The sequence below is a fragment of the Muntiacus reevesi genome, chromosome 18, assembly GCF_963930625.1.
Source record: "Muntiacus reevesi chromosome 18, mMunRee1.1, whole genome shotgun sequence".
NCBI classification, from domain to species: Eukaryota; Metazoa; Chordata; class Mammalia; order Artiodactyla; family Cervidae; genus Muntiacus; species Muntiacus reevesi.
The window spans coordinates 41624854-41649619 of NC_089266.1; the positions used below are offsets into that span (position 1 = coordinate 41624854).

General features: G+C 57.0%; 4 protein-coding genes and 4 non-coding genes across 16 annotated transcripts; 1 reads left to right on the plus strand and 7 right to left on the minus strand.

The window, feature by feature from the left end:
• Positions 1-879: 879 nt before the first annotated feature.
• On the minus strand, positions 880-6966 carry TRAF4 (TNF receptor associated factor 4). Of its 2 annotated transcripts, none has more exons than XM_065910467.1 (7): positions 6711-6966; positions 3709-3760; positions 3043-3147; positions 2813-2974; positions 2564-2725; positions 2294-2449; positions 880-2034 (listed from the first exon to the last, which is right to left on the minus strand). In XM_065910467.1, the coding sequence occupies exons 1-7, from the start codon at positions 6851-6853 to the stop codon at positions 1402-1404; spliced, it is 1413 nt and encodes a 470-aa protein (XP_065766539.1). In that variant the 5' UTR covers positions 6854-6966; the 3' UTR covers positions 880-1401. The 2 variants fall into 2 exon arrangements, with proteins under 2 accessions (XP_065766539.1, XP_065766540.1); XM_065910468.1 differs by lacking the exon at positions 6711-6966 and adding an exon at positions 4321-6700.
• A 396-nt stretch (positions 6967-7362) lies between these two features.
• On the minus strand, positions 7363-18374 carry NEK8 (NIMA related kinase 8). 7 transcript variants are annotated; one of them, XM_065910459.1, is made up of 15 exons: positions 17641-18372; positions 13821-14001; positions 13364-13596; positions 12996-13127; positions 12332-12540; positions 12103-12182; positions 11839-12020; positions 11593-11743; positions 11144-11220; positions 10688-10805; positions 9873-10023; positions 9451-9614; positions 9206-9364; positions 8864-9022; positions 7367-8468 (listed from the first exon to the last, which is right to left on the minus strand). In XM_065910459.1, exons 1-15 carry the CDS (start codon positions 17713-17715, stop codon positions 8440-8442), a joined length of 2100 nt encoding a protein of 699 aa, XP_065766531.1. In that variant the 5' UTR covers positions 17716-18372; the 3' UTR covers positions 7367-8439. The 7 variants fall into 7 exon arrangements, with proteins under 7 accessions (XP_065766537.1, XP_065766531.1, XP_065766532.1 ...); XM_065910460.1 differs by lacking the exon at positions 17641-18372 and adding an exon at positions 16115-16647 and having other exon boundaries at positions 13821-14026; XM_065910464.1 differs by lacking the exon at positions 17641-18372 and adding an exon at positions 16115-16216.
• Positions 18375-18409: 35 nt separating this feature from the next.
• On the plus strand, positions 18410-20241 carry TLCD1 (TLC domain containing 1). The gene is made up of 4 exons (XM_065910471.1): positions 18410-18802; positions 19111-19193; positions 19288-19370; positions 19722-20241. Exons 1-4 carry the CDS (start codon positions 18609-18611, stop codon positions 20103-20105), a joined length of 744 nt encoding a protein of 247 aa, XP_065766543.1. The 5' UTR covers positions 18410-18608; the 3' UTR covers positions 20106-20241.
• Positions 20242-20602: 361 nt separating this feature from the next.
• On the minus strand, positions 20603-23610 carry RPL23A (ribosomal protein L23a). 2 transcript variants are annotated; one of them, XM_065910473.1, is made up of 5 exons: positions 23484-23610; positions 22730-22913; positions 21379-21555; positions 20934-21003; positions 20603-20737 (listed from the first exon to the last, which is right to left on the minus strand). In XM_065910473.1, exons 1-5 carry the CDS (start codon positions 23506-23508, stop codon positions 20723-20725), a joined length of 471 nt encoding a protein of 156 aa, XP_065766545.1. In that variant the 5' UTR covers positions 23509-23610; the 3' UTR covers positions 20603-20722. The 2 variants fall into 2 exon arrangements, with proteins under 2 accessions (XP_065766545.1, XP_065766544.1); XM_065910472.1 differs by having other exon boundaries at positions 20603-20755.
• LOC136150425 (small nucleolar RNA Z17) lies at positions 20819-20889 on the minus strand. Its single transcript, XR_010659850.1, has one exon. It is a non-coding gene; the product is annotated as a small nucleolar RNA Z17 (small nucleolar RNA).
• Positions 21077-21126, minus strand: LOC136150415 (small nucleolar RNA SNORD42). The gene has a single exon (XR_010659842.1). It is a non-coding gene; the product is annotated as a small nucleolar RNA SNORD42 (small nucleolar RNA).
• Positions 21642-21711, minus strand: LOC136150424 (small nucleolar RNA Z17). Its single transcript, XR_010659849.1, has one exon. It is a non-coding gene; the product is annotated as a small nucleolar RNA Z17 (small nucleolar RNA).
• Positions 22998-23064, minus strand: LOC136150414 (small nucleolar RNA SNORD42). Its single transcript, XR_010659841.1, has one exon. It is a non-coding gene; the product is annotated as a small nucleolar RNA SNORD42 (small nucleolar RNA).
• Positions 23611-24766: the final 1156 nt, after the last annotated feature.

The following is a 24766-nucleotide window of genomic DNA, read 5'->3' on the forward strand; positions in this document are numbered from 1 at the left end:
CAGTTCAAATATGGATAATCACAGGCACCCTCTTTTAAGGCCTGTATGAAAAGCAAGTATGGATGGGGAAATCCAAGTGCTTTGAACACCTCGAAGGCTTTGGAGTTAGGCTAACATTCACCAGGTGCTCACAGACATCCCTCATTATCCACAGGGAATTGGTTTAAGAATTCCCCAGCTCATACCACAGTCCACAGATGTTCAAGTCCTTGATAGAAAATAGCATAGTGTTTGCATATAACCACACATTTTCTGATATGCTTTAAGTAATTATAGATTATAATATCTAATACAATGTAACACCAGGTAAATTTGCCCATGACTGGCCAGTAAGTTTTGCTGTATGTAACTTTCCCCCAAGTGTTTCCAGTTCACTCTTTCTTGATTGAATTCAAGGATGTGGAACCCACAAGGGACCGACTGTATCTTGTGCTAGGTGGGAACTGGCACTGTCCTCATCACAGTTCACGAAGGTTCTTTATTAACTATTGCCCTTAAGTGAAATAATGCACATAAAATGCTTAGCAGTGTCTGCCATATCAAAAGTACTCAATGAATGGTAGCTACTATCAGACCAAGAAACACCTGCCAAAGGACAGGCGTTTCGTGGGGTATGAATCAGGGACTATAGCCCTTATAGTGTTGAGCCTGCACCTCCCTCATCGAACCACCAGAGGGCAGCAGCAGGCAACTCGTCCACACAAAGCCCCTTGCAGTCCCTCTGTCCTCCACCAGAGGGCGACCCATGAGCGCCGTTGGAATCGGGTCAGAACGGTTGCAGGTTTCCTCCCCCCCGCCCCGCCCCGCCCCCCCTCCCCTGAGGTCCCTTGACTTCACCCTTGGGCCCAGCCTTCCAGGACCCTAAGCAACCCAGATGAGTCAGGTGGAACCAAGTTAATAAATACAATTCGGGATTTATTAAAAATCAGGACTCCCCGCTCTGCCCTCCTGGCACTAAGTAAATAAATAACCAGAGGGGACACAGCTGGGGAAAGGAGAAGAGAAATCAGATCTCAAGACAAGATTCTTTTAACTACCCCCTCAGTTTCCCCCCCTCCCCCTCCCCCCTATGGCTCTTGGGACATAGCACCAGCAGGCACCTCGGTCCCGGGAAGAGTGTAGCCGGCACCAAGGCGTGTCTGCCCTGTCCAGGAGACAGGTCCGGGGCTCGCTGGTTTCCAAGCCCTTGATGACCCTAAGACCTGCTCTTCCCAGAGGTCGGGGCTGAAGCACCAATAGGAGGCACCAGAGGGTGGTGGGGAAGGAGGGAGGAGGAGTGGGGTACCAGAGCCTCGGTGGCAGCAGCAGCAGCTGTAAGGGGGTCCGGCCCCCTCTCCAGGCTCAGCTGTGCCCGATGGAGGTCACTGCCCTCCCCCTTTCTCCTGCCGCTTGGGCCTGCTCTCAGCTGAGTATCTTTCGGGGCAATTCAACAGAGGCACGGATGAAGACCGCATCATCCCGCACATAGTTTCGCTTGCGGATATCCTGGTGGGAGATGAACTTGGGGTAACCAAAGCCCAGAGAACTCTCATCCAGGGAGCCCCGCCAAGTGCCTGGTTTTTGGAAATTCTTCCAGTTTGGGTCAGGGTGAAAAGTCTCAGTGACATGCTGTGGCTTAGCCAGCCCAGGGTCACTCTGATCCAGCAGGGAGAAGGTCACGCGGCGGGCGAAGGGCCACTCGAGGAGATTGTCAAAGGCACCCGGCAGCACGCGAATGTAGAGCGAGAGGTGGGTGCCCTCACCGCTGCCATTGCCGTTGAGGAACGCAGACACCTGCAGCTTGTAGCCGTACTTGTGCGTGTAGAAGGCGGGACTGAAGCACTCGAGGTTGGGCTTGGCCTTGGCCTCCTGGAGCCGGCGCCCGTAGCTGCCAATCTTCCAGATGAGCACGCCATCACTGCCCACTGACAGCTCCTCCAGCTCTCTCCGCAGCTCCTGCAGCTCCTGCCGCTGCCGGCTCACCAGGGCACACATCATGGCCAGATGTGGCTTCACGCTCTCCTCAACGTGCCGTGCCATCGCCAGCTTAGGGCACTGTCGGCAAAGCCCCAGGCCATGGAGGAAAGAGAGGAGAATGAGTAGGGGCAAGTCCAGGGGAGAGGGGAGAAGTGGATACAGGGTGGTGGGCACCGAGCCCTGAATGGGGAAGACAGGGCACTAGGATAAGGCTGGAGCCGGCCAGCAGAGGAAGGACTGGGCCTTCCGGGCAGCACAGCAGGGACCACTCAGGCCCGAGGTCTGAGGTCTGAAGCACCAAGAAGGGAGCTGACCGGAAGGAAAAGAGGCATCTCACCCTGTGCTTGCAGCCGGAGTCTTTGAACGGGCACAGCACCAGGGCGGTGCTACAGCTGTCCTTCAGGTGGCCTGGCAGGTCCTCCCGAGCCACGGTGCCCACGCCACACTGGTTGGGGCACGGCACAGGCAGCCTCGGGCACTGGTACTGGTGACTCTAGGGCCGCAGCGACAGAGTGGAGCAGTCAGCGGCCCGACTCCCTGCTCCCGGCCCCGCAGCCCCGGAGCAGCTGGAGAGCCCCTCCAGCTCTGGGCTCGGGAAGGGCCTCACCTGGATGGTGTCGAAGACGAACTCCTTGGTGCAGTAAGTGCAAGGCTGGGTGCGCTTGGGGCACTCGGAGGTGGCATGCTGGGCCAGCAGCCGCCGCATCATGCGGGCACCACACTTGTTCTCACAGTACACGCTCTCCTGCGGGCACACGCCCTCGTGGCTCTGCGCAAGCGCGGGGGCGGGGGGCGGCGCTGAGTCTTCAGGGCTCCTCGGACCCGGGCGCCCCTCCACCCCCGGGGCCCCACCCACCTCGAAGGCCTCCCCGCTGAAGTCGCAGCCGCAGAACTCGCACTTGAGCCGCCGCTTGGGGCAGTCGTGCTGCAGGTGCGCAGGCAGGTCGCGGCGGCTCAGCTTGGCGGGGCAGCGGTTGGGGCAGGGCACGACGTTGAAGCTGCAGGTACTCAGGTGGCCCTGGGGGAGGCGCTGAGTCAGTGCCTGCCTGGGGGGCGGGCGTCCCGCTCCCCCGGGCAGAGGCTCACCTGCAGGTGCCGAAGGGGGCCATTCCAGCGGCAGCCCTCCTCGCTGTGGATGCAGCGGATGGCCAGGCCCAATACCTGCACCTCCAGCTCTGGGTCCGGGTAGATCTGGGGTCACGCGGAGCAGTGATCAGGGACAGTGCCTGCGGCAGTCCCCAGTTCCTGCCCTCACCCCCCCCCCCCCATAGGCTTGCAGGCTTCCTCAGAGCCAGGAACATCCTCTCTCCCGCTAAACTCCCCTCGGAGACCAGAGGGCAGCAGGTGGCATCTGCTCCAACCCCAGATTCCGGGGTCCCCAATCCGCTGACGCAGGGGGGTGACAGCCTATCAGCCTGCCCAGCCCCTGGCGGCCCCCACACCATCCGCTTCCTTCCCCATGGCAGAGGGGTCCTGGCCCTCAGCCACAGGTCTGGCCAGCCACCCAAAGGGGAGGGGAACACTTCTGGTGGGCACAGAGCAGCTCTGTGCACCCCCACAGGCTGGGCGTTATGCCCGCCCTCCAGGGCAAACACGGGCCTCATTTGCAAACTGGCCTGGTAGGAGGGAACAGGCCACCTTTGTGGGGGCGCACAGCACTGGGTTGACATTGGCCCTGAGCCCACGGCTGCAGTGACAGCTTCAGCCTCCACCAAGGGCGGCAAGAGCCTGTACCTGGCACGGTGAACTCACCTTGGCATAGTCCAGAGGAAGCTGGTCCTCCGGGCACTTGAAGACTCCTTCACTGTGGCGGGGGGGCGGGGGGGACAGGGTCACAGAGCTGAAGGGGAGACCCCGGGGCCCCACCCCGTCAGCCAGAACAGCCTCCGTGTCACCAGATGGGTTCCCAGGCAGCCTCGCCGGAGAGGGCAAGTAGAGGCCTGAGGGTACCCACTTCTCCAGGACCCCCGGAAGAGCCCGGCTCCTGTCCCGGGGAGGGAGGATCTGGGCCCAGCGGAGGCAGAGGCAGCTGCCTCAGGCAGCATTTGGCCAACAGGTGGCAGCTGGCACCCCTCCCCCCAGGACGGCAGCTGGCCTGGGAAAGGCACAGGCTGCCCAGCCACCCAGTCCCCCAGGCTGGTGTTCACTGGCTGGGCTGGAAGCTCACAGAGGAGGGTGAGATGGGCTGAGATTAAGTGCCAGGGCTGCCCAGTCCCCATGAGGGTGCCCAGCCCACAACCCAGAGCAAAGGCCAGCTTGGGGCCACCTTACCCCACCTCCCCCTCCTCCTAAGTGGGTGTGTCTTCTAAAGCAAAGAGGAGGCTGCTCCAAGGTCCTGTGTTTACACTCCCACCCCGTTCTCACCACCGGCCTGAGAAGGGGCTCAGTGTCCCCATTTGGCAGATGAAAGAACTGGGGCTCCCAGGTGAACCGGATACGCCTGCCTGATTCCACAGCTCGGTTTCTACCACCTTGTACACAGAAGAGAGGCTCGTCCTGGAAAAACTGGCCAGGCAAGCACAGCCAAGACTCTGCTCACTGCACAGCAGGCATCCGAAGCCTGCTGACCCTGCCCGCTGCCCTCGGGTCCTTCACCAACCCCACACCAGGCCGTCAGCACTCCAGGAACCTGCGGCATGCCTCCTCCTGCCAGCATGGCCTTGCTGACCCCAGCCAGGACCAGTCACTGCTGCCTGGCGCAGCCTAGGCAGGGCAAAGGCTCACTCAGCAGGACTGAAGGCCCTCAGGCCTGGCATTTCTGGCAACTCTGAGTCAGGCAGGTAGGTGGGAGGCAGGCCAGGACGAAGGTGGAAGCAGAGGCCACACGGCACCCCTGTCCAGGATGGCACTTGGCAAGCCGCAGGCAGGCCATGCTCCCCGTGGTCAAAGGATTTCTAGCACCCATCTCCTCCCCCTGATCCCACGACTACTACTGGCCATGCTGCCAATACCCAGACTAATACATGCCCAGGCACCGAGGAGGTGTGCCCGTGCCCACGGGGCAACCGGCCTTCCTGGACCAACCTGAGTAATAGCCCTGGCAAGAGCAGGGGACGAGGGGTGGGCCTGGGGGAGGGGGGGGTCAGCTTGGCTGCTTCAGGAATGTGCTGACTTCGCGGTTCTGGAGTCAGGGAAGGGGGCTGAGGCAAGTCCCCAGGCTTCAGGCTGAAGATTAGCCTGGGCAGCTTGGGGCCCAGCCAGAACAAAGGTTCCCCTAGGACGGCGGACACCCTAGCTGTTAGGGTGGGCGGGGCAGCGCCCTTCCCTCCCCGGGCCTCAGAGTGAGCCGCGGGGTGGGGGCAGGCCGGGCCGAGCGCTCCAGGCTGTGCAGTGGAGGCCCAGGCCCAGGGGAGAAGACAGGATGGGGGAAGGGGCTGGGGGAGAGGAAGAGGGGATTTCCGGGAGGGGGAGGGGTAGAAGCCGCCGAGAGAGGCAGAAGGGAGGGAAACCAGCCTGACAGCCCCCTCCCCCGATCCTCCCTCGAGGCAGGCAGGGTGGGTCAGCTGAAGAGGGGGGGAGGCTCAGCTGGCCTCATCTGGAAACCAGAGGGCCGGGAAGGGCACGGGAGGAGACAATGGGGCTGTGTGTCGGTAGGAGAGAGTGTGTACACGGACGGGAGGAGGGAGGAGGGGAGGGAAGAGGAGGAGGGGGCCCGCACCAAGGCTCGAGCAGGAGCATATGTGAGGGCAGGACCGGTCCAGGCTGCGGGGAACACAGTAAAACAAAGGGGCCTGCGAAGATCGCAGGGCTAGGGACCGCGGAGGACCGAGGCAGGGGACCTTTCAGGCACGAGCCCCGGAGGTGCTCTCGCAGCCTGGGCCCCGCGAACCCTCTGCACACAGCCTCCTGACACACGGCAGCGGCTAGTCCACCTTCCCCGGGGCTCTCGGCGGACGACCCCAAGATCCGGGGCTCCCTCTTCCGGCCTCCCCACGCCCCGGACAGTGCAGTTCCCAGCGCGGGCTGGAGACTCAGGACAACTCAGGGCGCCCGTAACTCGATGGGGCCCTAAGAGCCGAGGGACGGATAAGCAGGGGCGGGAGACGGCGGGGTGCGGGCCCCTCCCTAACGATCTAGACCATCCGCGGTACCCAAGACCCACAGAGGCGGGGAGGGGCACCCAACAACGGAACTCCTGCTTCACTGAAGATCGGGGCGTCGCAGTCCTCCCCCTATCGTTCGAGCACAAACCGCCCGCGCTGACACCCTCCCCCCCGTTAGATAGTTGTGCGCCTGTAGGTAGTTGCGCGACCCGTGGGCAAGTCGCAGTCTTTCTTTGAATCTGTGAAATGGGAGAACAATAGCTGCCATTCTGGGAACATCGGAAAGATGAGAAGGGCTTAGATGGGTGAAAACTCCGGAGGCTTAAGGCGCCGCGCGGGACAGAGGGTTTTGTCCTCTTCCCAGTAGGATTCAAAGTTCAAGGCCGAGGCCGCTGTGGCTCTCAGGTGAGGGGGAAGGGCCGGTCGCAGGTCTGGAAGGGCGTCCTTTCCCACCTCCACCCCGCGGGAAGGCACGGGATTCGTCTCACCTGGCGCGTGGCACTCGGGACCCTACGGATTCGTGCTTAGGGGGGTGGGCCTCCCTAGGGGCGTGACGTCACCGCAGCCCCGTGACGTCACGGCGGGCACCCCTGAGGTCACCGGGCCGCGGCACAGACAAAGAGCAAGCGTGCTCCCGGCCCCGGCCCTCCCGGGGCAGCGGCTCCCGTCCCCCCGGCCGGCCGTCCCCGCTCCCCCCGTCCCGGGCCGCACCTGAGGAACTCCTGCAGGCAGGTGTCGCAGAAGCGGTGGCCACAGGTAGAAACCTGCACGGGCTCGCGCATGGGCTTCCCGCACAGCGGGCAGAGCAGCCGCCGCTTGGGCTTCTCCAGGAACTTGTAGTCGAAGCCGGGCATGGCGGGCGGGCACGGGCGAGCGGGGCCGGGTGCGCGAAGGCCCCACAGCCCGTGCCTCGCTCCGGCCGCGCTCCCGGCTCCGGGCGGCGCCGACTGGCGGCCGGGGCCCGCTCGCGGCCCCTGAGCCCGCCCGCCGGAAGAGGGGGCGGGGCCGCGCCCGCGCGGTCCTAGCGCCCGCTCCGCAGCGCTCCCCACCCACCCTGCCGGCCGGCGGCTTCGGGGTCGGCGCTCTGCCAGACTCGCCACCGCCGAGGAGCAGGGGTTCCCCCTTCCCCTCGGGAAGAAAAACCGAGGCCCCGCTTCTCTCCAGGGCTGGGGAGGTCGGAAGGAGCTCGGACGCTGGATGGGGCGGAGGGCCTCGGGGGACCAGCTGGGCCGCGCCACAAAGATTCGCTTCTCCGGAGTCAACAGCTCGGTCTCGGGGGCCACGTGTCGCTCAGGGGCCCGGGGCTCCAGCCTCCAGGTGCTAGGCAGCTGAAGCATAGCAACCAGATCCGGGGTGTCCAGCTGGGCGGGGAGGCCGGGCTGGGCCCCGGGCCAGAGGAACCTCGGCCCCAGCCTCAGGCTGCGCCCACATTCCTCCCCGGCCCGCGGCTCTGCTGCCCAGATCAAGCCCAGCCCAGCCCAGCCCAGCCCTGGGGTGGCCGCCCCCACCCCTGAAGAGACCACACTCTAGGCAGGCAGCTGGTTTTTTCTTTTTTTGTTTTTTATTGGCGCGCTACCCTCCCAGTCATCTGGGAAGCTAGTCTGGTCCAGCCAGCTACCCCTTCTCCCAACCTGCTTTGGGGGAATGGCATGGAGTGAGGGGCCACCTTCTGAGTGTACTGCAGCCTATGCACCCCCGCAGGGAAAGGGAGGCACTCAAAAACTATGTAAACCCCTGCCTCTGGATATAGGAGTGGGGGCAGGTGGCAGCACTCCTGGGACCTCCCTGCCCCAGGCGATGCAGGGGCTAGGTCGCTGGAATGGCCAGTCCAGGCAGGCCCCAGCTTGCCCAACTCCAAAGCACCGGGCTGCTCTTCCAGTAGACACCAGGGACTTATTTTCTAACTGGGGGAAGGGGCAGGATCTGGGTGGAGCCACACAGCCACCTCCAGCCTTTTTCTGCAGAGGCTCCTGAGACCACCCTGCTTCCAAAAGTTACTATGGCTTCCAACTCTAGCCAGGCTGAACCCTGGGGACATTAGTTAACTAAAGATAAGAAGGGGTGGGGAGGGGAAACTAGGATGTTGGGGGAATTGAGTGGGTTGAGTTTTACATTTGTTGTCTAGTCGCTAAGTCGTGTTCCAGTTCTTTGTGACCCCATGGACTGCAGCCCTGTAGGAGCTCGCCAGGCTCCTCTGTCCAGGGGATTTTCCTGGCAAGAATACTGGAGTGGGTTGCCATTTTCTACTCCAGGAGACCTCCCCAACCCAGGGATCGAACTGAGCCACCAGGGAAGCCCATATCCCGAGCCAAAAGCAGAGCAGGGGTTTTACTGGTCCTTATACCCCATTGACGATACAATCCAGTGTGGTGCCTGCACTTTTCAAGAACATTCACAGGAGAAGCAATATCTGGGTAGCCCGGCAGTGTATCCAGGTGTGTCAAGGGGGGACTGGCTCATCCGTGACAGCTGGGGAGTACAAAAGAGAAACCCCTGCAGCCTCCCAGAGAGTGGTGCCTCCAGCAAGCCTCAGCTCCCTCCACTCTCTCCCACATGGGGCCCTGGACTCTGGATCCTGCCAGGCCCAGAAACAGAGGTTCAAACGGAAACTGGACTTGAGGGCTGGAGGAGAAAGAATGCATTCGATCCCCAGGGAGCAGAGGGGGCAGCCCTTCAGTGAGGCCCAAGAAGTGCCTACCCTTGCCCGCCCTGCGAGCTCACTTTGGCCTTGCAGCTTCTGCTTTCATTTATCTGGGAGCTGAAGATGCTTTTAGCAATTTGGGGTGTGACCGCTGGGGATGTGAGTATGGGCAGGAGCCAGCTGAGTTAACCCTTGTGTGGGTGAGGGTGAAGTTATAACTCACGGCGGATAGCCAGGAGAGTGTTGCCATGGCAACAGGACACGGAGGTCACCGTGTACGGGTGGGTCTCATCCAGCTGCACTGGCCTAGGGAGTGCGGCGTCCTCATCTCTCCTTCCCAGGCGACCTCGGGCCCCTTTGCCCCAGGAGTACACTTCACCTTCTGCCAAAGAGAAACCCAAGGAAAGCAATGGGACAAAGACAGAGTTTAGCAAGCAGCTAGCCTTCTAGATTGCCCTACTGGCCCCCACATGGGGTTGCTGAGTTCAGCAGCCCTGAGCATAACCCCCCACTGCCCAAGGGTCTGCCCACACCCCCATCTGTCCCCATAATGTTCATTAATCACCTGCCCCAATGGCGACAGTGAAGGCATCCCCACAGGCCACCATTGCTATCTTGACGCCCTGGAGGCCCTGGACTTGACAGGGTGCTCGGCTGACCCGGCGAGCGGTGGTACCCAACTGCCCGTGCTGATTGCTGCCGAAAGTGAGGCAGTCACCAGAGGCTGTGGGGGAGAGAGGTAAGGAAGAAAAGGGCCCAAGGAAGCCAAGATAATCCGCCTTTGGCCTACGGTGTCCAGGCCCTACTTACCAGTTACAGCAGCTGAATGAGCAGTGCCCAAGTCCACACTCAGCAGGGGCTCCCGGTCCAGGGGTGCAGAGCCTAACGGAGTGAAATTCAGGGCCTCCTCCACTTGCTGGTGTGGGGCAGGCTCCTCCCCTAGGGAGAGGTGGTCCAGGCCCAGCTTGTTGAACCTGAGGACAGAGCCAGGAGCCAGTTCCATTGATACACTTTATATAGACTGTCCTCCCCCTCACCTATCTGGGCAGGAGCTGGTGCACCAGGGGACAGGCCCCACCCTGGGTTGAACTTAAGCCCTCGTCACTTCTAATCCTTGGTGGGAGGTAGGCAGTGACAGATGGAACGCTGGCAGCTAAGGGGGGTTGGGGGCGGGGGGCGTGGGGGGAGGCTAGCCATCATAGCGCACCTAGGTACCTGCTGCTCCCATTTACCTGTTGCTCCCACAGGCCAGGGCTCGGCCGGGCACCGTGAGGATCATGGAGGAGTCAATGCCACATATGACCCTCTGGGCTTCCTGTCCCGGGGGCATGGGCACCTGCTGCGGGCAGCTATGGGACTCCCTGGTGCCCAGTCCCAGCCGACCTGTGGGGAGAAACCAGGACTGGGCTCATCTGAGCTTTAGGACTGATGATACTAGGATAAAGAGGGCCCATGGAGAGGAGGTGACGGCATGAATGAAGGCTGTTCCCCAGACTGAAATGCCCATCCTTGGCCCCTCTGTGGGTCAAAATCCTATTCCTCCTTTAAGGCCCTGTTCGGATGCCATATCTGTCTTCTCCAAGTGGAGCCTCTTGCCATTCCTTGGGTTCCCACACCTTTGGACCTTGGGGGGAGCCTGCGGCTGTCTGTCCTCTATCATGCTGGAGATATATCCTCTGTGATCCCTCCTCCACTTAGACTGAATCCCCTAGGAGGACAGGGACCCCATCTAAGACTCTAGTTTCAATTCCCAGCCTCATGCCTGACCCAGGGAGGACCACAACAAATATGGCTGGAGAAATGAACTCTCTCTCATGACATCATGAGCGCCCAAAGAAATCGAAATCTTATTCATCTTGTCCAGCACTCTGGACAAGGTGGGTGCATAGTGGGTACACAATAAAGGTTTGTGGAGTGAACCAATGAATCGGAGAGAAAAGAAGGGCAAGAGAACAGGCCATGGGGTAGAAGATGGCTATGAAGGGGGTTCATGGCTATGGAACCATAGCTGGGGGGTTCCAAAGGCTGGAACAGAGTGAAAACTTACCACCATCTCCGCGGCCCCAAGCAAATAGTTCTCGCTCAGTGGACAAGGCCAGCACATGAGAGGCCCCACAAGCCACCTGCACCATCTCATAGCCCAGCAGGGCCTCCACAATGGTGGGCTAGAGAGAGAGAGAGAGAGAGAGAAAGCAAGGGCAGACTGGGCAAGGGGCCTGGTTAGCCACCAGGCCTCAGCATTTCCTGTAAGGATGAGGTTGGAAGTTGCAAGTTCTCATGAGGTGGCTGTCCCTTTAACTACCCCCCACATGTGGTGCACCCGCTGGGGAAGCCTGGTCTTTCTGTACTTCCCCAGACGTTGCCCAGAACAGGTGCAGCCTGGAAGCTACTGGGACCGTGGTTGCTGGGGATTCCCCTTCCCCCAACCTGGGCGTCAGCTCTCAGATGTGGGCTCCTTGCCATGTCCCTACTTCCTCCTCCCCAGGGTGCAGGCAGAACCCACCTGGCTGATGTCATTGAGGCCGCCATGGCCTAGGCACCCGTTGCTGCCACTGCCAAAGGTCATGATGATGCCTCGGTCTGGGGAAGGGGGCAGTGAGGGAAAGGAGACAGTTTAAGCTGTTCTTCCAGACAGATCAGTGCAACCTTGGATTAGAGGAGCGAGAAAAAGTTAGTTGGCAGCTAGGGTGAGGGGAGACAAGGACAGGGTTCTTTCTTCCCCAAGTGTGTGACTCTGGACAAGTGACAGCGTCTGAGCCTTAGTTTCCAGATCTGGCAAATGGGAATCTAACTGCCTTGCCAGGTCCGCTAGGAAGGTTAAGGGAGATCTGTAAGTAAAGCACCTCCTGGAAGATAAAAGCGTGATTAGCAAATGACAGGCAACTGATGGAAATTGCTCTGGGGGCCTTCTTAAAGCCGAGTCCCCACAGGGGAGGGCCCTGACCGGCTCACCAGTCAGGCAGGCGGTGAAGAGGTCCCCACAGGCCACGTGCTTGATAGTCACACCCGACTGACCCTCCAGGAAACGGGAGACGAACTGGGGCTGCTGCTGCTCCACCGCCCCCGGCAGAAGGGTGCCTCCTCCAGCGCCAAGGGGCGGGGCCTGAGAGAGGACGGGGAGGGCGTGGGCGGGGCCTGAGCGCTCCGTTCCGGACCCCGCGCCGCCTCGGTTCTGACCCACCCCTGCTGGCTGCTCACCTCCCAAAGGATGAGGCGCCCGGAGCGAGTGACGCCGGCCTTCTGCGTGCGCCCGGCTGCCACCTGGACCACCTCCGTGTTGAGCATGGGCAGCCGGAGCGGCGCGCTGAGCCCGCCGCCCCACGTGTACACCGACGACAGCGGCGGCGGGATGGCTGGCCGTGCTGGTCCCCGGGGGACGCCTGCGGGGACAGCTCATCAGGCCCGTTACATAGGTGCGAACGCCGCATGGAGCCTGGCGGTCGCCCCGCCCGCCCGACTTACCTCTGCACCGGGCGCTGGTGGTCCTGCTTCCTGTAGTGCCCGGGGCCATAGGTGGCCCAGCGGCCAAGGGCTTCTCTGCCCTGCGGGACAGATGCGGTGGGCGTCAGGACAAGGACCCTCCCTGACGAGCCCACACTAAGGCAGAGAGGACTGGCCCAGCGCACCCCTGTGCCCCAGACCTTCCCAGGGCCCCCTCCCGCCCCCCCACCCCCCCCCTCGCTGCACCGGCCTCCGCATGCGGACACTGCCCAGGTCCGTGTGCAGGTTGAGGAGCGCCCGGATGCAGAGGGGCTGCGCCATGATGTGGCTGAGCGGCGGCCGCTGGGCGGGCTCCAGGCTGAGCAGACTCAGAACCAGCTGGCGCAGCTCTGGGCTGTACCGGTCAGAGATGGGCGCGAAGGTACCGCTCATGATCTTCAGTACCAGCGCTGGCAGGTTCTGTGAAGGCAGCGGAGCCTCAGCCAGGCTCTTAAATCAGCAGCACCCCCAGCTCCAGCCCCTAGCCTGGTGGGGTGGTCGCAGCCCTGAACTCACTTGGAAGCCTTGGGTGTCTTAATGGGACTCCTAGGAGGATAGGGGAAGCAAACCCAGCTTTCAAGAACTTCTGATAGGGGAGCTGCAGCCCTGTCCCGCTGGCTGCCTGTTGGGGAAAAACTCAAGTCCTGCCGTTAGGAGAGTCCCTAATCTGATGGGAGAGTCCTACCCTCAGGAGTCTCCTCCAGTTTAAGGGAGGACACATGCCCTAACCTCAGGAACCCACGGTGTGAGGGGAGGTGCAGCCCTGGCTGGGGGTAATCCACCAGCTTGAAGAGAGACATATAATGGTGCTTGGGGCCAGGGACTTCAGGAGACAGAGGGAGGGATTTCCCAGCTGTTCCCTTCGGGGGACTCACCGCAGCCTCAAAGGCCCTCTTGAGGCTGGCCAGCTCATACAGGACACAGCCCAGGGCCCAGATGTCACTCTTCTGGTTGTAGGGCTTGCCCTCACACAGTTCCGGGGAAATGTAGCAGGGAGTCCCCACCACCTGCAGGAGGGGAGCTGCCATTACAGCCGGGGCGGGAGGACCAAGGCTCCGGCCCCAAAGCCCACTTAGAGACAGCGTCCCTTCAAAGCAGGCCAAAGTGTTTCCTCTCATGGGACCACTCAGCCAGGGACCCAAGGGCCGGGGTCTTGGGGGTGCAGGGATGGAGACAGAGATGCCAAGTAGACCTGGCCCCCCAAAACCTCCAGCACCCTTGAGGGCCCCTCCGCCCCAGGCACCGTGTAGGCCTTGCTCTTGCTGCTAAGGATCTTGGAGATGCCGAAGTCGCCGATCTTGACGACCATGCGGTGTTTATCGAGAAGGATGTTTTGGGTTTTGAGGTCCCGGTGCAGGATGAGGTGGCTGTGGACGTGATGCAGTGCCAGCAGGATCTGCACAAAGAAGTGCAGGATGGTCTCCTCCTCCAGCAGGGAGTTACAGCGCTTCTGGATGAACTCGGCCAGGGTTCCGCCTGCAGCCACAGGGAACTCGTCAAGACCCAGGCTTCTCTGTGCTCAGGTCTTCCCTTTTATGAAACTGAAGGCCCAGACAGGGCAAGGAAGGTCTGCCAGTATCACACCCCTGGGGTCAGAGCTCTATATATCTTGGACCCTCAGCCAAGCCCACTCCAAAGAGGGAATCAGGGTTGTCCCAGTGGCGAGAGGCCCTCAGGCCAATGCAAGAAGGCTGTTCCACCTGGTGCGTACTCCATGGCGATCATGAGAGCCTTGTCCTCCAGGAAGTTCTCGTAGTACTCAATGACGTTGGGATGGTTGAGCAGCTTGAGGACCTGGCACTCGTTCTGGGCTGCCTGCCGCTCTTCCTTGGTCATCTGCTCCACAGGGATCTGCTTGATGATCACCAGCTTCTGGTCAGCCTTTCGCAAGCAGAGATGAACAATCCTGAGGATGCGGAATACAGGAGTAGGGACTGAGCCTCCAGCCACGTATCAAGCAGGTCAGACTGGTGACTGGGTGTTTCTTAGGACAGGGGAATAAGCACCTACACTAAGAAGTCATCCAAGTAAGTGCACAGAACATGAGTGAGGAGTAGGGAGAACAGACCACAAACTGTGCGAGACCTTTGGCAAGTCTTTTAGCTTATCTGGGACTCAGTTTCACCATAGGCTCAAAGACGTAAAGTTAGTCTTGGTCTCAGTAAGTCCCCGCAGACTCTGGAGTTAACTGCCTGGGTTCAAATCTTGGCTCCTCCTCTTACAAGTTATCTGGTCTTAAATTATGTGACATCAGGTTCTGGAAAAAATAGGTTCGATCTCACAAGGTGGTTGAGAGGATCAAATAAGAAAATGCAAGTTCTCCACTTAGCACACTACCTGGCACATCAAAAATACTCAGTCAGCAGGAGCCATTCATTGTATTATTTTCTTCCAACTCTGTAGTCAGTGTTCATAAAAGCAGGGTTTTGTCCTTTCTCCTTCACCACTATAGCCCCAGCGCATAGCCTACTGCATACCCCAGCACTTAGTAAGAGGTCTACAAGTATCTGCTGAATGAAGGATTATCTAAGTGTCAAATGTCTATCTCCAGCTCAGACTTCTCTGAGCCTCAGACTTACATATTCAACTACCTGTTTTGTATCTCTCCTTGCATGGCCCACAAGCATTCTAAAATGTAACAAATACAAAACTCTTGCTCCCTGACCTCAAAACCTTTCCTTCCTCAGTTCCTCCTGTTTCAGTAAATGATACCACCATCCACTAGTTATTAAAGTCAGACACCTGAAAATCATGCCAGAATTTTTCTTCCATTTCACACTAACATATCTGTAAACCCTGTTTCTACTACCTCCAAAATATTGTGAACCCACCCATTTTTCTGTGTCTTCTGCTATAACCCTTGACCAAATCATCATTTCTTGCCTAAAATACTACACTAGACTTCAAAAGGTCCTTTTCATTGTTGTCACCTCAAATCTAAATTCCACTGGCAGAGTCAGTGACTTTGTAAAAATGCAAATCAAATCAAGACCATTCCTTTGCTTAAATCTCTTTTCCTTGACACCCTAAGTAAATAAATTCAACTTTTTTACCTCTGCCTACAAGGCCATAGGGGCTTCCCACGTGGCTCAACAGTAAAGAATCTGCCTGCAATTCAGGAGATGCAGGAGTTACCTGCGGGTCGGATCCCTGGGTCTGGAAGATACCCTGAAGGAGGGCATGGCAACCCACTCCAGTATTCTTGCCTGGAGAACCCATGAACAGAAGAGCCTGGCAGGACACAGTCCATGGGGTCACACACGGTGGAACACGACAAAAGTGACTTACCACGCACACACACACAAGGCCATAATCTGGTTCCCGCCCTCTGTGACAATCACATTTTATTCCATTCTTTACCTTGCCCATTACATTCCAATGACATTAGTCTTCTCAGTTCCTTGAATACTCTGAATTCTTTCCCACGTGAGGACGTTAGCAAAAGCTGTTTCCTTCGCTTGAGAAGCTTCGCTTTTTTCACTACGTATAGGTTCTCATTTTATATACGTATAGGTTCTCTTGATTTTAAATTTCACCTCTCAGAGAACTTTTCCTTAACCATCCCAAATGAACACTCCCTCGTGTTGTACTCTATTCTGTTTGTTGATCACTGCTTTAACAATGTCCTGTTTATAGTATAATTTTCCGGTAGTATGTAAGCTCAAAGAGGGAGAAGACCACGCCTGTTTTGGTCTTAACTGTATACACAGCACCGAAAGCCTTACGAGTATAGCAGCCGCTCAGCATTTGTTGAATGAATGAGTCAGGATTAAAGAACAAACTCTGCGGGGGCCGCGAAGGCCGGCCGGGGGCGTGACCTCCTTGGAGGCGGAGCTTCCCAAACAGGACTAGAGCCGGAAGCCTGGGAGGGGCTTCCCGGAGTGGGCGCTCACGCCTCGGGGCGGGGCTACACGGGCAGCTATTTTGAGGTCAGAATTGGGGGGCTGATTTTCCCTCTCCCCAAGCGCTTTCCTCCCCCAGAGCCCTGGCTCACCCGAAGGCACCTCTGCCCACCACTCGGATCCGCTCGTACTTCTCCATCTCATTTCTCAGAGTCACATTTCCGGAACCCCCAAACCCAAAGGCAGCGCGTGCGCAGACCCACCCTCTCTAGAACCACGCCCACTGCCATTCAAGATAATTACGGGGAGGAGCTAGTGGAGTTAGGTGTTGGTTCAGCCTCTTATTTGTCTCTGCTCACTTGCACACTTTGTGCAGTTCGAATCCGCAGTCGGCCTTCTAGGGTCCAAGGAATAGGGCGATATGCCATTTCTTGGCACGCCCCGCAAAGGTCAGCACTGTACCAGCCACTGCCTACACACGTGGCCGCATCCGGCCCTCGCAGTTCTTCCTTAGACCGGAGGGGTTCCCCGCGCAGGTCAAGAGAGGGTGGGAAGAAAGGACGGATCTCTCTCTGCCCCACTCTTTGTCCACTAATCACGCTGTTTTCTTTCTTTTTTTTTAAAATCACGCTGTTTTCGAAGTACAGGGCAGATTCTCATTAGCACGCAAACGATCAACTACCAAAACTGAACCGAGTCAGCGCTCTCGGTCTGTGGGCAGGGTGCAAGGTTAGTTTCGTGTTTGCCTAGGGAGGGACCGGGGAAACCCTGAGCTGTGTAAGTTGATTCACCTAGGGAGGACGTGACACGGTTTCCGGGCTGTCCTGACTGGTGAGTTCTGAGCTCGTCCACACTCTCAACTCCCCAGAGCACACGTACAACGCTTGCCGCTGCAGCAGAGTAATCTGACTTCAACGTTTAACTAGAGAGGACCTCCTTGGGAGAAGATGGGAGGGAAGTGGACTGCTACCTGAAAGAATCGGGGAGAGGGAGAATGAGTCGTTCGGCTGATATGAGTTCAAGGGTTCTGCCCAGAGGTAGGGGGGCTGGTTAGTACACTTGTTTAAGGTCTTGATCAGAAGTGTGTTTAATTTCAGGTCTCTCCCTGGCGCCTCTTGCTCTTCACGAGCTCCAGAGCTCCATAAAAGCTCAGTTAAGGAAGCAGGAAGGATGGTGATGAGCTAAGGGACAGCGTCCCTATTTCTGAGTGGGCGAGGAATGTGAGAAAAGGGGTATTTATCTTCATCTCCTACTCTGCCCCTTGAAAGGGTGCCCAGACTTATCCACGCGGATGACCACTAGAAGGGCCCCTCATGAGGCACCGCCCCCCCCCCCCCCCCCGCCCCAAACTTCTGTCTGGCTCAGGCCGGTGTGGCTGGTGGACAAAGCTGCCCTGAGAGCAAAGGGGAGCGCAAGGGGGGAAACCGCTCGGCGGTGACACTCCGTGCTCTCACCTAGAAACCGATCAGGCCTGGGTTGACCAAGGAGCCCCAGAGGGGTTAATGTGTAACCTTGGAGTCAGCAGGGGAAGCAGAGCAAACACCCAAACCTCTTGGCGCCTCAAGGCTTCCGATATTTCTTCCCACTCACAGCACCTCCGCCCCCTCCGCCCCACCCCCAGCTCTCCACCGCCCTTGTGTTTGCGGAGTCCGGCTAACTCTCCACCCCGAACAATCACCTCTTTTCTTTGGCGGTGGGAGGGGATCCGCGCCATGGTGAGGATAGGCTGACACCTTGTGGTCGCGAGCTGCATTCTGCTCCAGTCCACTGGCCTGCAGAGTCACCCTAGCGGGCTGGGCAAATCGGCCGTCTTCCCCGCCCCAGCCTCTAGGGAGCCGGGAGAAGAGAGCTGGGACTGTGAGGGAGGACTGTGAGTGCCGCGCGGCCCCAGGAGCCCAAGAGCCGGCTGGGAGGAGGGGTGCTGATGGGTTAGTCGACAGTTTCTAGGCACCGACTCGGTGCGGGACGAGGTAGAGGCAGGTAAACGTGTACGTCTTGGGCCCCAAGAAACTAGTGATCCAGTGGAACAAGGTCCGGGCGGAGATCACCGTACGAAGCGGGGTACCGGCTGGTCCCTGGGACCAGGGATTAAGGACGTGGATTGTGACGGGTCTCGCTCCGCTCCGCTCTGCCCACCAAAGAGTTGAAGGCGGAAGAGAAAGTTCTCTCAGTAGGCGCCCAGGCTAGGGAGCCGGAACGCCTGGGGAAAGGGTGGCTGAGGGTTAGCGAGGCCAAGAGAGCGAAGTGGGACTCCGTCGGCCGTCGGGAGGCGCCAGCGAGGGGTGGCTCGGCGGCGGCGCCCCCAGGACAGCTCCTTTTGACCGAAGTTCGCGGAAGCCTGGCGGGCCTGGGGGGCCCGGGGGAAATGGGGCTAGTGCCCTCTGCGCTGCAGAGGCGCCGGAGGGGCGGGGACAGGCGGAAAGGGCGGGGCGGGGCGGGGGCGCGGGCGGCAGTGGGCGGGGGTAGAGGCCGGCGGGGAGGGGACGGGAGGAGCGAAGGGGCCTACAGGGCTCTGCCGAAACCCTGTGTGTGAAGTCGGCGGCTGGCAGGACAGGGATCCAGGGTGGACTGGTCCGCGAGGGAGCCCCGTCCCCGAACAGCCGGAGGAGGCCACCTGGAGGGTGGACAGAGGCAGGGAGGGCCAGCATGCCCCCAATGCTGCTCCCCGCCCTGCCGCTTCTCCTGGGCGCCACGCTGACCTTCCGGGCAGTCCGGCACGCGCTCTGTCGCCTGCCCCTGCCCGCGCACGTGCAGGCCGACCCCCTGCGGACCTGGCGCTGGCACAACCTGCTTGTCTCCTTCGCGCATTCCATTGTGTCAGGGACCTGGGCGCTGCTGTGGTGAGTGAAGTACTGGGGGAGTGAAGGCGGCTGGGGATTCCTCTTTCCATCACTCACCGGCGGGCTATGGCCCAGACAGTCTCACCTGATTCTCGGCTTGTAAACGCTGTCCAACCAGGAGCGGCGGCAACCCCTGGCGGCGGGGGGTAGGGGGGAGGTTTCTCACCTGGGAAACGGGACACACCTGGGTTTCAGCCAAGCCCCTCCTCGCTCCCCCGTCAGCCAATAGCGTACTGGCTAGGGTAATAGGGGGATTTGTGGGACCTTTGGGATACTGAAATGATAGCTTGCCTTCTTCCCTCTTTCAGTATATGGCAGACCCCTGAGATGCTGGTGGAGATTGAGAAAGCATGGTCGCTTTCTGGCTACCTGCTTACTTGCTTCTCCGCAGGTAGATCTTGCCGGGAGGCATTAAATGGGTGGGGAGACAGGGATAAACTTCTAATTCGGTACCCTTTACAACCTCTCCCCCATCCCTCCGCTAGGGTATTTCATCCACGACACGGTGGATATCGTGATTAGCCATCAGTCAAGAGCTTCTTGGGAATACCTCGTCCACCACGTCATGGTAAGTGAGAAGCTGGGGATGTGGTATAGGCCTGCTGCCTATACCTGAAGCTACCTGAACCTGGAAGGTAAAGACCATCTTTTCTAAACCCCATCGCCATGTCCCACATCTCATGCTACAGTGCTTAGGGCTAGAATGAGCCCTTGGTTCACTACTTAAGGCCAGCAATCAAGGCCTTCCAGCCAGTGTGGGCAGAGATCAAGATTTACTACTGGTGAATCCACTGTAAGCTTTGTTTGAGTGAAGATATTAAAGGACTTCTTATCCCTCCTGATAACCTGGATATTCCCACTAAGTTCCAAGGAAACTGTGGTATCCGGGCCCTAACCCCTTCTCTCCCTTGCCTTGTAGGCTATGGGTGCCTTCTTTTCAGGCATCTTTTGGAGCAGATTTGTTGGTGGGGGTGTCCTAACACTGCTGGTGGAAGTCAGCAACATCTTCCTCACGATACGCATGATGATGAAGATCAATAATGCCCAGCATCTCCTCCTCTATCGGGTCAACAAATACATCAACTTGGTCATGTACTTCCTCTTCCGCCTGGCCCCTCAGGCCTACCTCACCCATCTCTTCCTGGGTTACGCAGGCCAGAGGACCCTGGGAACCTTTCTGCTGGCCATCCTGCTCATGCTGGATGTCATGATCCTTGTCTACTTTTCCCGCCTCCTCCGCTCAGACTTCTGTCCCCAGCGCATCCCCAGCCACCAACACAAAGACAAGTTCTTGACTGAGTGAAAAAGCAGTTAGGGATTTGTGGCAAGGACCAACACCAAGAACAGCCTCACAGGAATGGAGAAGAGGCTTAGCCCCTCGCCTGAGGTCAGCCTCTCCACCAAGCCTGCTCCTACTATTTAAAACACTAATGAAAGAATGTCTCTGAAGTCCTTGTCCTTTCTTGGGCAAGGGGTGAGGGAAGCAGACCGACCGGTTGGACGAGGTAGATGGGTGTGGGGTAAGGTGCTACTGCAAAGCCAGCCAAGCCACACAGCCCTAAAATGGATGCTAATGGAACCTCTGGATATTGGTCTCATACCAAGCCTCTTCCAGATAAAGGAAGGTGTTCTTGTAAAGCTTCTTGCTTGGTCTCTTACTTCCAGGATAGAGGTCAAGTCGTAGCTGTCCTAGGACAACCAACTCTAATCTGGGTCATAAACCTCTGCTGCAAGTATGGTGAAGTGATATGGCTGAGTGTTCCAACAGGGAAAGTAGACCAAGAATCTTGACCAATCAAGCCTGGTTACTTAAGTGTTTATGTACCACAGTATGGTCCCTCACCCAAAAATCAACATAAAGACAAGAAGCATATGCATAGTGAAAACTTTTATATTTGGAATTAGCCAGCTGGACTCAGTTTAGATGATCCCAATCTGAAAAACAAAAGGGAACTGTTACTGGGAGTTGAAATGTGAAGATTAAGAGGGAATGTCACAGTATTTTTAAAAGACAGAGGTGCAGTCAGTCAGTTAAGACTAATCACCGAAGTCAGGCTTTGGTCACTAACAGACACATCATTTGCACCCAGGAAGGGAGAGTGTTAAGGAGTTTGTAGCAAAGGAAGCTTACTTTGTTGGCAACATCCAAAGCATCATAGTCAGGAGCCAGTCGAACATATGCCTTCTTCTCTCCATCAGGCCTAGGGTGGTGAAGGAAGCCTTAATCCTTGCTGCCCCTCATTGCCCCCATACCCTCTTCCACCCAGACTTCTGGTGCATCAATGGTTCCTTTGTTCATGTCTTTTTCTCCCCATCATTTGCACAGGGGGAGTCAGGGAAGCCACTAAGCCACAAACCACAGGTATTCTGACATTAACTGTACCTTACTCTAGGGCCTGCTTTTGCCTAGAGACAGGGATCAGGAAAATGAGCACTAACCCTTAAGTCCTAGAGACAGGACAGCTGACGTTCTGGGAAGCCTACTTCGGACCCCAAAAGCAGCATCAAGGAAATTCATGCCATTTAGATGAGAGGCCCTAGCCTCCTCCCCATCCCAAAGGGCCCCACTCACCTACCTGATCAGAGTATTGACCTTAGCCACGTCAATGTCATAGAGCTTCTTCACAGCCTGTTTAATTTGGTGCTTGTTGGCCTTGACATCCACAATGAATACCAGTGTGTTGTTGTCTTCTATTTTCTTCATGGCTGACTCGGTGGTGAGGGGGAATTTGATGATGGCATAGTGGTCAAGTCTGGGAGAAAGGTAAAATGGGGTTACCTGGCATGAGTCCAATAAAAGGATGGGCCCTTTTTTGGAGCCCAAGGTCCAAAGCTCTCAGGTGCATCAGACAATGATAGCAATCATTTCTGTCAGACTTTGGTCGCTGAACAGTGTCATCACATGCACCCTGAAACCTGGGGACCTGGAGCCTTGGTTTAGTGACATTTCAAGGGCTTTCATCGTTTTAAGAGATTAAACAATCATCTTTGAGTTCCAACCCTCTTCATTCTTTACCTGACCTCAACATTCCTGAGGAGCAAATTTCTAAAAGAAAGTTGAGACTTAAGAGGTTAGAAAACCAAACCCAAGAGCAAAGTTAAGACTATGGAATCCTGAAATCCAGGATACGGTTCCAAAGAACGTTGGTGCTTCACTATGAGACTCAATTGACTGTTTTTCCCTGTTTCGATTACTGAAAACTGGGTGACAAGCCATCAATTCTTGAGAACAGCTTTTTATTTACAGCCTAGGTTAAAGTTACAATAAATAGCCCCTCAGGACACAGCTTTCCCTCTGAAATTCTAGAAGCAAAGCTCTGTTTGCCTGGGTACACTGTCCTTTTTTGAAGATAGAGATCAGGTCTCAACCTCTCATCACCTATCATCTAGGTCCAAATGGGGGTAAAAGTTCTTTTCTCTGTGGACATAATCTACTCTCCTGCATTTTTCGTAGGAAGCAATGGTTAAATTACCTTTGGTGGTAACCACTACCATGGCTCTGCTCTCAACTGTGCTCCGTAAGGTCAGTCATCACCAGTAGTGTCACACCAGAACACACACATACCCTAAACTTTTGCCCACTCCCCCTAACCATTCCTTCAGTGTAAACATTTGGGAAAGTAAATGAAAAGAAGCTGCTATATACTGCTGCAGGCCTTCACTGTCCAATACAGATCCTAAACCTGGAACTCGGTCCCACTTTATACTCACCAGAATGAAAACCACATATGAAACAATCTAACAATTAACTAAGCTTGACAATGACTCTGAGTTGTTTTAAATATGGCATTAATCTCATACTCCCGTTAGACAAGCACACTAGGTACCAACATGACTTTGAGAAGCCATACTCTAGGTTTGGTACATTTCCCAATTACCAATGGAGGACACCCAAACATCTCTTCATGAACAAGGGGCAGTACTGACTTGTTTCTCCTGGGGGCGCTCTTCCGAGGATATTTGGGCTGCCTCCTGAGTCGCAGTGTTTTGGGCCGCCGGAAGGTGGGTGACGTCCGGATCTTCTTTTTCTTGTGGCTGTGGACACCTTTCAACACTGCTTTCTTGGCCTTCAAAGCCTTTGCTTTGGCTTCAGCTTTAGGAGGGGCAGGGGCTGAGAAAAGGAAAGAAATCGAGGGTGAAATATTTAGAAATCACTTCCGGCCTCAAGACCGGGAGTGGGCGTCCCAGGCCGCACGTGCATCAGTGGTTCCTTTGAAGACATCACAAGTTTCAGGAGATTAAAATTTTTCCATCATATGCACGATTCTAGGACGAACTGGGGATAAAATGAGGACTAAACTAGCAATGACGAAGGCTTGGCACTTGCTAGAATGTGAACTAGTAGTTTTATATATACCATGGCACAGCTACCCATTTAGCGTGGGGTCAAACAGTTCAGAGTACTGATTCCTTACAGGTCTAGGAAACATGGTGCTTCCCAGAGCTGACGACCCGGCTGTCTCTAGTAGGCGGTACAGGCCAGGCTTGCCTCCCCAACCCCCTTCATTAGAGCCCCAACCATGCGGCTGGGCGTACGCGCTCCTTAGCGTTGCCGAAACGCAAGAAGCTGCTCCGGAGCAGACACCGCAAGGGTTAAACGCCCAGGCATCGTCCTCCCAGTTCATTCACTCTGCGGGGACCCTCGGCCAGTCAGCTGTTGATCCCCAGCCCCAGCACACACCTTCCTTCTTCGCCTTCGGCGCCATCTTCTTGAAAAGGGTTTCTGAGACTTCTTACCACGGGCTTATAGAGCCAACTCTCACCGAAGACTCGCGATACTTTCTACTTAAAGCTGATTGGACAATCTGCAGCGCTGCGCCCATCGGGAATGGTAGTTAGAATTTTTTCTTTCCTCGCGAGAGAGACTAAGCTAGCACCACCCCTCCGTTTGTCGTACCCTAAAGCTTCATGGGGGTTGTAGTTTTTTGGAGACACGTGTTTATTTTCAGTGGTATAACCTGCGGCCGCGCCGATCTGAGCGCTTCGCATCGTGAGCAACTTTACGGAAGAGGATTGTGTGCTTGTGTGCCTGAAGCGATTAAGTCGTTTCAGTCGTGCCCGACTCTTGGCGACCCCATGAACTGTAGCCCGTCAGGCTCCTCTGTTCACGGGATTCTCCAGGCAGGAATACTGGAGTGGGTTGCCATGCCCTCCACCAGATCTTCCCGACCCAGGGATCGAGCCCGAATCCCTTACGTTTGCCTTCATTGGCAGGCGGGCTCTTTACCACGAGCGCCACCGAGGATGAAGGATTGCAAGTCCACTGCAAACTGGAATTAATACTGCAGTTAGATCGACTCAGTAGAGTGAAGCAAAATTCTAGAATGTTAGAGCAGGATTTGTCCAGTCCAACTCCGTCAGACAACACCTGTGGAAATTGAGGTCGAGAGAGGGGAGAGGACTTATTTATAACAGGGTGATTAGTTGGTCGAGTCAGGCAGAAGGGAGGAGCTAAGTGTCAGAGGAGGTGGTCACATTTCCCCTCTTTACCTGTGATAGCCTTCATGCGTCTTCCTGGGAATCTTTTTGAAGAGACTCTTCCAATATTCCAATCACTCAGCGCTCAGATTTCTCCAGGATACGCTCGTTCTTCTTGGGGATGATTTTATTCACAGTCCCCTCCCCTTAAATAGTTTTCCTTTCTTTGCTTATCTTTACATCCCCAAATTCAGTTCCTGACACTTTGCAAGGTTTAGTAAACGCTCAGGTTTTAGCTTCTTTGAGGGACTGCTTACCCGCCCCATCACATCGCCTTTATGCCCTCCCCCCTCCTCTCTCGGAATCAGAAATTCCCTTTGAAGGTGAGATTTACCGTGTGCTACTCTTTCTTCTGGGCTTCCCTGGTGGCTCAGACGTTAAAGCGCCTGCCCGCAATGCGGGACATGGGTTCGATCCTTGGGTTGGGAAGATTCCCTGGAGAAGAAAATGGCAACCCACTCCAGTATTCTTGCTGGAGAATCCCAT

Excerpts from the sequence above, each read along its gene's own strand:
- TRAF4 (XM_065910467.1), bottom strand. The coding sequence starts at position 6,853 with ATGCCCGGCTTCGACTACAAGTTCCTGGAGAAGCCCAAGCGGCGGCTG. Across the intron at positions 2,726-2,812 it reads TCAGCGGGGAGGCCTTCGAG|AGCCACGAGGGCGTGTGCCC; the intron begins GTGGGTGGGGCC and ends GCGCTTGCGCAG. Across the intron at positions 2,450-2,563 it reads TCGTCTTCGACACCATCCAG|AGTCACCAGTACCAGTGCCC; the intron begins GTGAGGCCCTTC and ends CTGCGGCCCTAG.
- NEK8 (XM_065910459.1), bottom strand. The coding sequence starts at position 17,715 with ATGCAGCTCGCGACCACAAGGTGTCAGCCTATCCTCACCATGGCGCGG. Across the intron at positions 13,128-13,363 it reads GCAAGAGCAAGGCCTACACG|GTGGTGGGGACTCCCTGCTA; the intron begins GTGCCTGGGGCG and ends CCCCTCCTGCAG. Across the intron at positions 11,744-11,838 it reads GGCGCCTCATCCTTTGGGAG|GCCCCGCCCCTTGGCGCTGG; the intron begins GTGAGCAGCCAG and ends GTCCTCTCTCAG.
- TLCD1 (XM_065910471.1), top strand. The coding sequence starts at position 18,609 with ATGCCCCCAATGCTGCTCCCCGCCCTGCCGCTTCTCCTGGGCGCCACG. Across the intron at positions 18,803-19,110 it reads GGGACCTGGGCGCTGCTGTG|TATATGGCAGACCCCTGAGA; the intron begins GTGAGTGAAGTA and ends TCCCTCTTTCAG. Across the intron at positions 19,371-19,721 it reads ACCTCGTCCACCACGTCATG|GCTATGGGTGCCTTCTTTTC; the intron begins GTAAGTGAGAAG and ends CTTGCCTTGTAG.
- RPL23A (XM_065910472.1), bottom strand. The coding sequence starts at position 23,508 with ATGGCGCCGAAGGCGAAGAAGGAAG. Across the intron at positions 22,914-23,483 it reads GCCGAAGGCGAAGAAGGAAG|CCCCTGCCCCTCCTAAAGCT; the intron begins GTGTGTGCTGGG and ends TCCTTTTCTCAG. Across the intron at positions 20,756-20,933 it reads CTTTGGATGTTGCCAACAAA|TTCCCTTTTGTTTTTCAGAT; the intron begins GTAAGCTTCCTT and ends TCCCAGTAACAG.